This window comes from Aythya fuligula, chromosome 8 (genome assembly GCF_009819795.1).
Source record: "Aythya fuligula isolate bAytFul2 chromosome 8, bAytFul2.pri, whole genome shotgun sequence".
NCBI classification, from domain to species: domain Eukaryota; kingdom Metazoa; phylum Chordata; class Aves; order Anseriformes; family Anatidae; genus Aythya; species Aythya fuligula.
In genome coordinates, this window is record NC_045566.1 from 183,179 (window position 1) to 197,094 (window position 13,916).

Genomic DNA, 13,916 nt, shown 5'->3' on the forward strand with positions numbered 1-13,916 from the left:
CTCACACTGCAGGTGTGCACCTTCACCCTCAGGAGAAGCACTGCTGTGTATACTTACATTAAAGGAGTACTTATCTGAGGTGTTTCAAGACAAATTTAAACTCATTAGAAGGACTTTTAAAATCAGGTAAGGCAGATGAACACATCTGAAAGAGTCTGGTGCAGCCTAAGTATACCAGCATCCTTTTCTTAAAATATGAAGATTTAAGTTAAACGCTTCACAAATAATCACAGTGCAGCCATAAACACAGCAACATTTTTGCTTAGCATGCTACAGCAGAAACTTTATTTAGTTCACGTTGAAAATATTTGCAACAAAATTTTTTGTAAACTCACAGAAATAAGCTTTAACATATAGGCTGTATACAACTCAAATACAGGTAATACTTTTAGCAATAACTTACAGATACAAACTAATGATAAACTACAATTTCACAAATAATTGTAAACATTTTGCACAATTGTCAGTCCTTTCTTTTAGGCAAAGTGCTCTTTTGATGACAAATAAATTAACAAATACATAACTAGAGTGGACTACTTCCAGACAATACAAAAAGGTGTTTAATAAGGCTTGTAAACAATGTAATATTTATTTATGCAGAATCCATAAAAGTGTCTTGCAGGCTAAATACATACTTACATACCTGGACAGCAGAAGTGGTCTTGAAAATGCTTTATATGTTAAATAAAAAGTTAACATTAATACCTTTCCAATGATATTTTTCATATACAATAAATGACTTAAGATTACATCCTTAATAGCTTATATCCCTGACAGAAAGGAATTAGGTATGACTTATTGGCAGTTGTGTCATTGAATGGGGTAGCAAAGGCTGGAGTCCAAGAGCTGTAGGTGAATGAGCTATAAAGACAGAAAGATTTACTGGTCAACTTCATTGGAGGTAGAAAAAGATTATTAGCTAGTAAATTAGCTACTAAAACCCACTGGGTAAGTAACAGTTTACTAGTCCTCAACCAACTAAGCAAGCTTTGTTTTTCTAGCCAAGTCTGACACCAGGAGGCACCAGCTGGCATCACAGACACTTCCACCAACCCCGCACTTTGGGCCCAGTGTTCACACGCCTTCATCCACAGCCCACCTTACACCACAGTTTTTGAGAAGAATGAACTCAGGCCACACATGCAGCTCAGAGTCCAGTGCTTCCAAATCCTTCAGTCTCTCCTAATCATAAGTAGGAGACAAAGTTGACTTGCCAGGTCAAACACCACACAATCACAAACATTTTTGAAAACCAGATTCCTCCCACCTCCACTCCCCCACCCACTGTGCATCACTGTGAAGGAAGATGAAGTTTTTCAGTGCAGTTGCTGGATTTAGTACACATACAATTCATGGGGTAAGAGTTGGGGGCTGGATAGTGAACAGTTTTCACTTAAATTAAATATGGGGGAAAATACACCACAAATACTTTAAAGTGTTTGACTTCTCATTACTAACATTCACAGTTTGGAGGAAGTACAAGAAGTGGTCTTCACACACAGATTTTCAGCTGCACTATTACAGTGAAGGACTATTGCTAGAAGTGGCACACTTCTTAATGAGGCACAGACAGCAAATACAGTTTTGAGATATTCTATAAAGAATACTAGAAATGAGAAATCAGTAAGCTTCTTTAACTGATGCTTGGTAAACTGTTCTCACTACAGTCAATAATGATTTTACTTGGATATGGAAAGTTGTTGTACCTACCATCCATATAACTATGTAGAGCAGTTAACATAGTCCCATCTTGGGGTACATATGCTGAGTACGCCATTTCTTCTAACATGGGTGGAGACAGCCTGGAGGGCTGAACTGCTGTGACAGGAGCAGTAGATGAATGATTAGGACTAACATGTTTCTTATGGCGTGCTCTACAATTTTGAAACCACACCTGAAAAGGGGGGAAAAATTTACATCATGTTGATCAATTGCATTCTGCTTTGACATGAACTTGATAAAAAAAAAAAAAAAACAAAAAAAAAAAAACAAAACAAAAAAAAAAAACACTCAGATCAGTTAGTTAATTTGGCCTTCAGCATAACACTGACAGTCCAAAAGAAGAAATATCCACTCTAAGACCGCATGGTGCCTTAAGCACATGCAGAAAAGTCAGGAAAGCTTCTGCAGCAACCAGTAGCCTGCAGAGGCAGATAACAGGCACTGGGAGGGGCTGCATGGTTCCTGAGGCAAGCGCCTGGCTGGACTGAGGAGCAACACCCACAACAGCCCAGCAGCACAGTTTAGACTGCTGCCCCCAGACACACAACTGGACAGATCCGTCTGCGCCTGAACACTGTTGGCCGCAGAACAGATTTTCACAGGATACCAGTTTTACTTTTTCATGCTGAGAAGCAAGCAAGCTTCAACTTTTTTAAAAGCTTAATCACAGCTACCTGATACCTCGCTTCTACAGAAGCGCTGTCAGTCTTCTGAGCTAGGTTGAGACAAGGGAACCGCAAGTTCCTTTTTATTTACAACAAAATTTATAAATTATATCATATGTAAAAATATTTGTATGCAAAAAGAGCATGAATATAATGATTGTTGAGAGGCATCTTCAAGCAAAGTAAGAATCTAAGTTTGTGTTTCTCACAGTTTTGAATTGTTTAGGCATATATTTCAACTCTGCTCTCTATACCACTAGATACTTAAATCACTAGATCCTTAATCCTCATGTCTGTGTTACATATCACAAGCCATTTTCAAGAAGTGCAGCTCTTAAGAACAGGCTACTGAAATCACAATTTTATATTTAGAAAAAGCTTAGTGCCAATTTATATACTATTTAAGCTAAGGATTTTCTTCCTGGAAGATAAATAATCCTCCACACAAAACACAAGAGGACTACAGCAAATCATCCAAATCAGCACTTTGGTTCTAGACCTACTCCTGACTAAGGAAGTTGTCCAAAGTTATATTAAAACCACCAGATTAGATTTTTTAAAATCTCACAATAACTACATTCCTATTGTTGATTTATCATCAACCATTCCCAATGGATGAGTATCAGATTGCTAGTCAAGTAATTTAGCACAGTCACCTGTATAACACGCCTGCTCAGGCCTGTTCTTTCTGCCAGTTTCTGAAGTGTTTGTGCATCTGGATTGTTGTCCTGAGCAAACTGTGCTTGCATAACCTGAAAAGGAAAGATAAGAGATTACAAGTTTTTATTTTTGTGCAGTCTTGAGAGTGACGTTATAGACTCTTCTCAGACTATTACCCTCCTCCTTCAATGCTTTCAGGAAACTGCTTTAACCACTAGTCTCCAGACAGTCCCCAGTACATTAGGAAAACAAAAAAATCTGCAAAAAAACAAATCCAAAATATAAGCCCCTTTTTCTGTTTATCTGAATCAAGACATTTTTGAGAAATGAAAGAAATGAATTCTGCTTGGAAATAGCCAAACATAGACAAAGTGTTCTGTTGTGATTGCATGAGAAAATCCACTGTAGAGTGATTCAAACATGCTTGATAAAGAAAACATCTTAAGCATCAGACCACAGTGCACAGCATAAGGAAGGAATGAGCTTTGACTGGCCTTCCTGAACTTGTCAATCACTATTGGCATCTTGTATTATATGGAGCAACTCAATCCTCTTTTCAGCTACATGGAGGATGCAGGCAACTTGGAAGCTCTTTGTGCCTCGTTTACTTTTCACTAATGAGAGACACACACGCTCCACCCTGACTGACCTGCACTATGCAACTGCTTTGCTGGATTCTTCTTTTTAATGAAGACTGAAGAGAATACTTGTCATTATGATATCAGCTACAATTTTTGAGGAAGGACGAAGCAGAGATGTCAACCTGGCCTGCATCCTAAACAACTCTGAAGCCTGTAAGAGTTTACCTTATTTAAGGAAGACTTAGATTTCTGTGGGATTTCTTCAGCAACTTAGTAAACTAGTTTCTCATTTCTGTATCTTGTCCCTTGACGGTCTGCATATTTTGCCTATTTCAAGGATTCAGACTACTACTCTTCATGTTCAGAAGTGTTGGAACTATTTACTTTCCAACTGAATTCCATACAAAGACAAAGAGCACAGATACCCTTCTGAACACGGAGTACTTCACAAAGCACACTATTATACGCTGCCACTCTGACAGTGGCTCTTTCCTCTGATACTTCTCTTAGTGGAAATCAAGTCTTATATCAAGGAAAGGTACAGAGACTGAGGCACTGAACAGACAGCAAGTGTCTTAAAACAAGAAGCCTGACGAGATCACACATTCACTGAAGTAGGTAACAATCTATTTAAAACAGGAAAAGAGAACATGAAAGTTTCATTGATGTCAAACCAGGAGGAGTCCCGAATACAGTTTCTGCTCGATTAGTTGGAACTATTTCCCATTCAGTTGGTGCTGGAAAAGACAGACCCCCTTCTCCAGAAGTTCAAGCTTAACATCCTTGCCTTATGCCGTTTTCAGTTTTTTTTATGCCATTGTCTCCAGTCATGGGTGAAATAGCAAACCAAGCTTTGAACAGCCACGTCTTGTTATACAGTGCTGCTTAAATGATGCACATTATTATATCTCTGCTTAGTTTCCCTCAACTGTTTTTACCATGGACAAGAGGAGGACAGGCTGACAAGATAGAACTTAAACTGAGACACCAAAAAAACAAAAACAAAATGGTAGTGTAGTGGCAGTGTACATCCAGAAACTTGCTGAAGATATGTTATAAACTGAATGTGGGGATGTGTAGCTAGAATTAGGGAGAATGCTGTAGCTTCTTTCCCACTACAGGTTGAAGCCTCTAAGTCTGGTCTCACTACTACCCTTTTCACAGGGAGCTGGTCATGGCCCTGGTCATGGTGTTTTTCTAATTTAGTGAGCTGGTGATCCAGAGGGAGAAATTACTCATATTTGAGGCAGTCCAGAGCTAACTCTTGCCAAGATAGCAACAATAAAAAACCTTGAAAGCAGAGCAGATGCAGGCAGTCCCCATCCCTCCCCCTTCAGGGCAGGCTTGACCCTACAAGGAGTTTTTATTTGATACTTTCAGACTTCCTAGGCTCCCACTTCCCTTTCATCTTGACAATGGAAAGGAATATAACTAGTGGTTGAGCTAGTACAATGGGATATTGAAAAAATGTGTTTCAATAATGCATGATCAAGAACAAATTAGACAGTAAGAGAACTGCTGCCAAGAACTTTAAATACACTTTTCCTGTATTTTACTCCACCCAGTTCTGTGAAAAAGTCCCCTGTTCCCCCCACTCCCCCCCAAAAAAAGAAAAAAAAAATGCAGCATTAAATACCAAAGCTAGGCTCTTGAAACATGACACCAAGACTACAGAGCTTAGTATGTTTTAACAAGCAGCAGCAAAGCTCAAAAGATACTTTGAGAATTAGTATGCCTGTGAAGCATTTTGTAAAGGCTGAGAGAAGGGGAAGAGAAGGAAGAAGAGCAAGGATGAGTCCCTATTGATAGTCTATCTTGCTAGTGCATATAAATATAGCCAAGACTGTAATCTGATCTAAAAAGCAAGTATTGACATGAATTAGATGCTGAATTATACTTTAGATGAAACAACGGTGATAAGAAATGATAACTACTGCTCATCTTCTTTATAAACCAAAGAGAAACAAGAAAAAAGTAATTGACAAGAGTTGAGCTATGTTCACATGAATATCAGCAGGAACCCAGAATACTTACCCATTTTGAGAACACACACTTTTACAGTCTTTATTGTACACAACAAAATCCAGGCTTCCTGCCTCTTAATGTCTTTAAGTCATACAGTACCCATCTCTAGCATAACTCTTGATGCTACGTAATTCTAAAAATATTCTCCATTATGTGTAGTGATGTAAATGTCTGATCAAATAGATGTAAACCAAGCAATCAAAAAATCAACCTTTTTGTTTCCACTCTGCAGGATTACCAGCTGCCCTCAGGGGGAAAAAAAAAAAAAAAAAAAAAAAAAAAAAAGCTTGAAGGATAACTATTTCATATGAAACCATTGAAACTGACAAACTATTCCAGAAACATGCTCCGTCTTGATAGTTTATGAAATAGTTTAAAGCGTACAAACCTCTCTCTCCCCCCCACCACCCCTCACATCTGTCTTCCTATCAGTTCAGGAGTTATGTCCTGCATAAATCTGAAATACTCAAGTTTTTAGCACTGCATTTACCTGGAGTTGATCTGCTGTGAAGCTGGTCCGAGCTCTTTTTGCTGGCTTTGGATGATTAACATCTTGTTCTGTTAGCAATGCTCCTTCCACATTAATCCCATTACCTGAAGCATTAAAAAGAAAACAATGCTGTTGTATCCTAAGCATTCAAATTATGTTGTTCATAAATCAGACTGTCCTCCAACAGTAACTAACAGTAGCTCACCAGCTGAATTTCATCTTGAAAAAAAATTGTTTTGCTTAAAGTTAAATTGATCTGGCACCATCACCCATAACACCCCAATAAACTCCCTTGCAAAAAATGGAAGGGATAGAACCCACATGACATTTTATCAGTGAGACGTGCTTTACTTTCTCTTCCTTGGGATAAAAAACAAGTTACACAAACTTAAAATAAAAAGAAAAAAATAACTTTTATACATCAAATAATTTGCACATTATTTTAATTCAAGAACCTGTGCTTCCAGCCTTTGTAAAGCTAGATAATTACCTCTTTTAATAAGGAAGATGAAGTAAAACCCAACAATTTAATTAAAAATAAGCCACAAACAGTTCTTAAAAGCTGGATGTTACCATTTTCAACTTCTCTTTTCAGATTGTCCAACATGCAGTCATAATGTACTCTACAAAGGACTTTCTCTTCGACCAAAGCAAATTCCTCTCCAGTAGAAAGTTGTCTTTTGCAGGAGAAGCAGGCAAAACACGCCAAGTGATATACATTTCCTTTAGCCCTCCGGACCCAGTCAGTAGAATGAATGTGCCTCCCACAGCGGGAACAGCGGGTGCCATACCGCCTGCAAATAACAAAGGCCAACAGAAGGCTAAAATCTCAGACACTAATCATCTTGGGCAAAACAGTCACCCCAGGAGTGTCAGTGTCTATGTGATGTGGAAGTTCAGCTGAGATCCACACCAAGTTCATTGACCACACAAAACTAGGAGGACTACATAACTGCATTTTAACTGCAACAAAATCAGCAAGTCTGTATGTGCAATTTTAAGGCAAGATTACTACTGAACTACAGAAGTTAATGATTTCCTTAAGGCAAAGAGCAAAACTTCTGAACTATAAAACGAATTCAAAATCCATCTTTCCTTTTACAAAAGCAATCTCTTTCAAAAGCTGTCAGTGGGAGATAAAAACAGCAGACCTCACATTCAAAATCCTCCCATTTATTCAAATATATTTCACATTACCGTAGTGGTAATCCAAATAATTTAGCTGTATCATCCTTCACTAATCATTTTGACCCTTTTAGCAAAAGGGGGACAACCTACATCTCCAGAGTAATTTCCTTAATTACCATCATGTTTATGATTTTTCATCCTTAAAAGAAATTCAAATATGGACAAACATTTACATCGCTACTGTAGAATATTGCTCTTTCAAGAGAAAACTAGCAACCAGGATATGTTGAATTATGTATAAGCATTCTGAAAAAAAAGTCTGCAAAGATTTTAAGTCCCATAAAATGTATTTTGTTCTTCCAAATGCCTGCAGTACTCAACCTGCTCCCTCCCTCCATGTCAAAACTGACTAGCTGACCATAATCCATTCACTACACAGGTAAGAATCCCATAAATATTTTGGTATGGGGAAGTACTAGTGGTCACACCAAAATTAACAGCAATTTTTTTTTCCTGCTTACTGAACTGAACATTTGATATCTTAAGTACTGGGGCCAGAAAGTCTTTTAATGCTAGCCAGAGTTAATAATATTCTTCCTTACATGATCAGAAATTAATCTTGAAGAGCATTTCACATTTAAATCAAATTGATCATAGAAAGGTATAACCGCTGCAACCATCTTAAAGATTTAGAGATTTATTTCGGGTTGTTTTAGTATTTCCATGGGATATCCTACGTCTTATACCAGTGAGAGTGATAGTCCAAACAGAAAGTCATCTCAACTCTACCTTGTATTCTCAATCGCCCTTAGGTAATGCTATGATAGATTTACATGTTTACACAATTTTTACATTGCACGTGATAGATTTACAACTTTATTTTGATAGGGACTTTGACTAACATTTCCACCCTCTGTGCGTACAGAGGTAAATTATTCTATAAATGCAGTAGCTAGGATAACTTAAAGGAAAAAAAAAAAAAAAAAAAGGACTTGGTACGTAGGTACATTAGGCAGACTGGGGGTTTCCCAAATCCCTCTACAACACAAACAAACAAAAGACCAACTCAGTAGTTCAATTACTTAAACTGGCAACAAGAAAAAAAAATCATATAAAGATAGTCTAAACACACATTTTAGTTACAGACAAAGCAAAACCTGACAAGGAAGTGTGATATTTTATCTAACAAAATTATATTGCTACATGATATACCTGAAATAATCAAGTTTGCAGAAGATATCTTTATCTTTGATGTAACAGCTGGTATGCCTTCCTAGAGACGTTCTGCAGACACTGCATGAGAGACAGCGCACATGCCAGCAGAGGTCGTTTACCTGCAAGAACACCAAAAGAAAGATGCTTTTCAGTTTGTAAATACAAAACACTAATAGTAGTGGCAGAAGGCCTTTTTTTCTTTTTTCATACAAACAGAAAAGACTATAAACAACACATACTGTGATTCACAGAAAATTTATCTTCAAGGCAAAACTGCCTATAGAACTGCATACATATTAGGGGTTAATGAATTTGACAAAGGTCTTCAGAAAATGCTTTCATGGCTTTGTAATTAAAAGCACAGGAAGAGGAAGCAAGAGATTCAAGTTCTACGCAGGTATTTTGTGACCAGTTCTGTTCTCACAGTATTACAGTAACAGAGCAAGTTTTGGCCTCACATGACCTTACTGCTAACTTACATGCTCCTACTTCCCAGTCAGCAGAAACTCCTGCTTAACAAAGAACAAACTTTGCAAAGTGATTTGAAATTTTAAAATGAAAGTACCGAAGCAAAACAGAAACAACATGGTTTGTCAAGTAGAAACACACCATGAAACACACCATATCATCAATTGTCAATTTCTGATAAAGCTAAGTTAGGGAATAGATTGAAGAGCTTCAAGACATCAGCAGTTTTTTTATAGCAAATTCAACAATTGTTTAAGATGTAATGCCCGCAGTGAAATTAGTTATAGTCATGGAAAGCAGTAGCCAATCAGGAGTTTTGAAAAGCCATGTATAAGTTATGTGGAATTTTCATTTCTTCATTCTTATAAAGAAAATTCTTTGTCATGAACATGTTGTGCATTACACACCAGCTTATAACTTGATTTAAACACCTAAGACTCCCACTGACCACAGAAGTTAAGTAGTAGGTGTTTATATAATTCTAAATTTTATAGGAGAAATTACATAAAGCAAGCAACCAGCAAGTTAAGATATACGAATTTTTAAGTGTCCTGTGTCCATTTCTCATCCTATAGTAAACATTAAGAACTTCAGCCCATATACTGTGAATGGCAAAACAGCAGATTTGAGATAATCCAGGATGTTCCTTTCATAAAAATGCTGCCAGACAAGCCACAGAGAAAGAGAAAGTAAGGTATCAAATCTTACAGATCAGGCTGGAAAAGCCTATTTCAGCCATTCTTGAGGTTTTAATATTACATCTTGCAGCTGCTCAATGCTCCCTCAAGATTTATTCTTGTTGGCAGCCATATTTTCATAGACTGACAAATTTACACCACAGTATAATGTGAAACTGTTGATAACAGCTGTCACCAAATTGAGCCTCACAACTATTCTTTAAAATGGATGCACTGCAGACAGACACAGGACAGCAGCTTTTGGGCCAGACCAAGCCCACCCAGTGCTTCTGCACACAAAGACTTGCCAGGCGACGCCCACTACAGCCCACACCAGGACCCCTAGAGAAGGCAACGGGATCCCATGCACAGCCAGGCTGCTGGCACACAGCTCCGTGCAGCATCAGCGGTGCAAGGCACAAGCTGACATCCCACAAGACAAAGCTCGTTGCACTGACTGCTCTTGAGAGGCTAATGCTCTTCCATAGAGGAAATCAGTAGCTTTGTTACATGCCCAGGTTGATGTCATCCTTCTACCTTCTTATTTGTTAATTTATAGGGCTGAAATTAGAATACACGCTGATGCTGATTAGCAAGATTACCAGGCTCCCACCACAGATTTCTTTTACCACCTATAAAGAAGGGAATAATGTTTGAAGTCTAAATAATCATTTAGAAATCTTTCTCTCCAAGCCACACTATCCCAGTTTTTCAGACAGAAGACAGTGATGTAAACAGTGATGTAAATGACCTACCTAAATATCACCGGAGTTAATGATGACAGAACCAATTTCTGTCAGCTCTGCTCCCAGTTCCACAGCACACTTCGTGTGCAAAACCAGCCTACTGCAACGGTGACTGGGGTTTACTAGCACAAATGATATACAGCTTTCCTGAACTGCAACAACCTTGTTTTAAATGAATGCCAACCCGACATACACGTTCCTTTGACCTTCTTATCACCACTGAGGTCTAAAGCAAATGATCTAAACAGATTATTTTGATGTTTTCAGTGGTGCTATCAACTTTCTCTTTGCAGGATATATGACTTCGTTTAAAGCTTCACCTATTACAATCAAGTGACTGAAAGAAGAATTTTCTAATCTCACTTTTGAAAGTGGAGAGGCAAGACTCTGATCCAGGAAAACTAATGGCTCTAATCCTAGAGGAAAATAGCCACCTCCCAACTGCCTTAAATTTTATACTTAGAGACCACCACGTTTTCGATTTTAAATAATCTTGCTCAGTCCTGAATGCTAAGACTAGCAAAACTGCTCTGCAATCACACGGATTTCCTTCTTCTACAGATATTAGTAGAACACGTTTTAGAGGAGTAGCTCACTTCCACGCTTCTGAATAGGTACTTTTTGCCTTTAGATTCATGGCATCTCACTAAAAAAAAAATAAAAATATTATAAAATAGCTAATAAAAAATGGGTCGTGCTACCACTGCTTAATCAGGAGCATAAAGCACAACCAGAAACTTAACCATGTACTGAACAGTGTTCTTTGACGCTCCTCATAGAGAACGTGAGAAAAAGCAGCCCCAAAACAGAAAACTGTTATCAAAACATAAATACCACTTCAGCTTTCCTGAAAGGCCCAAACCTCACAGACGCGTGCAGTTAGTGCAGTTAGCTTCATGGCATTAAGTGCCGTTTCTGCAGTAGTTCTACTCACATCTGCAAGCCGAAGGGCATACCGTCTCGGCTGCAGCGAAAATAACGTGCTAAACGTTACGGATGCTAACTGCCAAAGTACCAGCGACGAAGGGAAGCGGTTCGGAGACAAGCGAGAGAAGGGGGGCATGTTTCCTTAGAGCTCGTTTATCCGCTCGCAGCGCTGTCGCGTTTTCTCGTTGAGCTCGGTTTCCGAGGATCTTCATGTGTGCCGGGAGCCAGCACGGCTTCGAGGCGCCGGACGCCGCTGCCGCGCCAGGCTCCGCCGTCCCGAGCGCCGCCCGCCGCGGCCCGGTCGAGCTTCCCCCCGCACCGCCCGGGGGCGGACGCCGTGCTCCCCCCGGCCGAGGGCGGCCGGGCATGGGGCTTCGCCCGGCCCCCGCGGCCACGGCCCCGTGCCGACGGAGGGGCGGCGCGGGTCTCGGTATAGACGCTGCAGTCTCAGGTCAGGCCGGAACCCCGCCCGAAGGGCAGGGTCCGGCGGGCGCTCTTACCTTCAGCAGATATTTGTCCACGATCTCCAGGCCGCAGCTGCTGCACACGCACTTGTTGGGGGCGCAGCCGGAGCCCGAGGCCATGGACCGTGGCGAAGAGGAGGGCGACAGCGCGGCGGAGGAAGAGCAGGAGTCCTCGTCGGCCGCCGCGGGGCTCGCCTACGGGGGAGCGCACGGGAGACCGCTGTCAGCGCTGGCGGCAGCCAGTCTCGCCCGGCAGAGGCGGGGAGCTCCGGCCGTCCCGGCCCGCACGTATGCGAGTACCTGCAGGGCCCGACCGGAGCCTCTCCGCTGATGGTCGCGGCGGCAGCCAGTGCTTCTCCGCCAAGCAGGCGCAGCCGGCGGTCCCGGGACCCCCAGACTTGAGCGGGGAGAGGCGGAACCCGCCAGCCGGCACGGGGCTCCCTCCTGGGACCCGCCCCGCACCGGGCACCGGCGCCGCGCTCGCTTCCGTGCAGCCCCTGCCGGGCGACCGCCGCCCGCTCCCTCTGTGCCGCCGCCCCGCTCACCTTCTCCGAGGGGCCGCCGAGCGCAGGAAGATCCTTGTCATCCAGCCTGCACACGAACATCGGGTCGCTCTTCCAATACATGGCACTACCCTACCGCATACCAGCTCCGCGGCGGGGGCGCGATGAGGCTGCTCCGGGGACCCTGCTCCGGGTCTCTGCTCTCAGCGCCTGCAGGAAAAAAAGTTTTGTTTTCAAGGGGGTGGACCCTGCCGCGCGGGGACCTGCCTTCCGCGGGCTCGCTGGCCTCACCTCCTGCGCAAAACCCGCCTTCTGAACAGAGCGAGATCGTTATCTGCACCAGAGAGCCCGCGCCAGGTTTTGTTCAGCCAGCCAAAAAAAAAGAAAAAAAGAAAAAGAAAAAACACCAGAGGACACCCCCGCCCCTCCCGTTTCTCTTCAGTGTTTGCTACGGCTTCTCTCTCCCTCCAGTCTAAACAAAGATTCGAGTTACATCTCTCTCCGTATTAGCAAAGAAAAACGCGACAGAAAGGCTACGTGTGAACGGGAAAGGTTTTTCCGTCCTGCTGAAACCTAAAGCCCGATCGCATTCCTATAGCTTAGAGAGACTCACAACTCCTAACTCTGTTTTGCTGTTTCTACACTTCTCTGCGCTTCCAAGATCCCATTACAAAACCTTTCTCAATAAGCTAAAGAGAGAATATCTGAGCTGGCCAAAGGCTGTAGCATTACTCCGGTTCTGAAATTAAGCCTCAAAGATCACGGATGTTGCTAATTAACATCCGTGTCTTTGTTCACGCTGTGGACAGAGGCTTCTAGGAGCCGGCTGTTCACATCTCTCCGGAGAACTAGAACATTTTTCTTAGCGGAGGGGGTTACTTGTATGCTTTTTCCGCGTACACATTCCCCACAGAGAGTGAGTGAGTGAGTGAGTGAGTGAGTGAGTGAGTGAGTGAGTGTGTGTGTGTGTGTGTGTGTCGTGTCGTCCCCCTCCCCCCCCCCCAAACCAAATACTGCTAGCATACTCGGGACGTTTCAGGGGAATAAAGCAACAGCTTGTCCATCGCAGGTGAGGTAAATAATCGGGGTATCTGCTTCTCTGCACGTACTTAACTAGACAGGTGTTTTTAATTAAAATTCTCGTTATGTTTCCACACTTTTCTCCCTCTCTTTTTGTTTTTGCTCTGACGATAGATGTGAGACATTTTGTGACGTTTCCATAAATCAAGCTGAGAAAGTTGCCCGGACGGTTGGAAATACTGAGTTCGATAAAATAGAATTCTGCTTTTGAAACGTTTTAGGAAAGGACTAACCCCATAATACTTGCTCTTCCCCCCACCCCCCGAAATTTTTGTTTCAAATTCTAGGCCCCGAATCTGTACGACTGTAGTTGACTGCGTGGCGGCGCCGAGCCTTAGTGAATCCGGTATGTCCCGAGTAAGTCTCTCGTTTGCCGAGCGCTAAAACTGATCTAACCCTAGACCGAGTCTCGCTTAAATTTAGTCTTAGGATCCCTAACAGCTGCTGCCGCAACAAAGTCTTTCAGACTGGCAGGCAAGTAGCGCTCTTTTCTGACTACGACGAGGTTCAGGATGGCGCGACGGAAGCCAGCCCAGTCGCAGGGGCGGCGGAGCCGGCTGCCTCG

General features: G+C 42.0%; 1 protein-coding gene across 1 annotated transcript; it reads right to left on the reverse strand.

Annotated features, from left to right (window-relative positions):
* Positions 1-784: 784 nt before the first annotated feature.
* LHX8 (LIM homeobox 8) lies at positions 785-12,394 on the reverse strand. Its single transcript, XM_032192661.1, has 8 exons — positions 12,314-12,394; positions 11,805-11,963; positions 8,484-8,605; positions 6,717-6,937; positions 6,144-6,247; positions 3,044-3,139; positions 1,711-1,894; positions 785-861 (listed from the first exon to the last, which is right to left on the reverse strand). Exons 1-8 carry the CDS (start codon positions 12,392-12,394, stop codon positions 785-787), a joined length of 1,044 nt encoding a protein of 347 aa, XP_032048552.1.
* Positions 12,395-13,916: the final 1,522 nt, after the last annotated feature.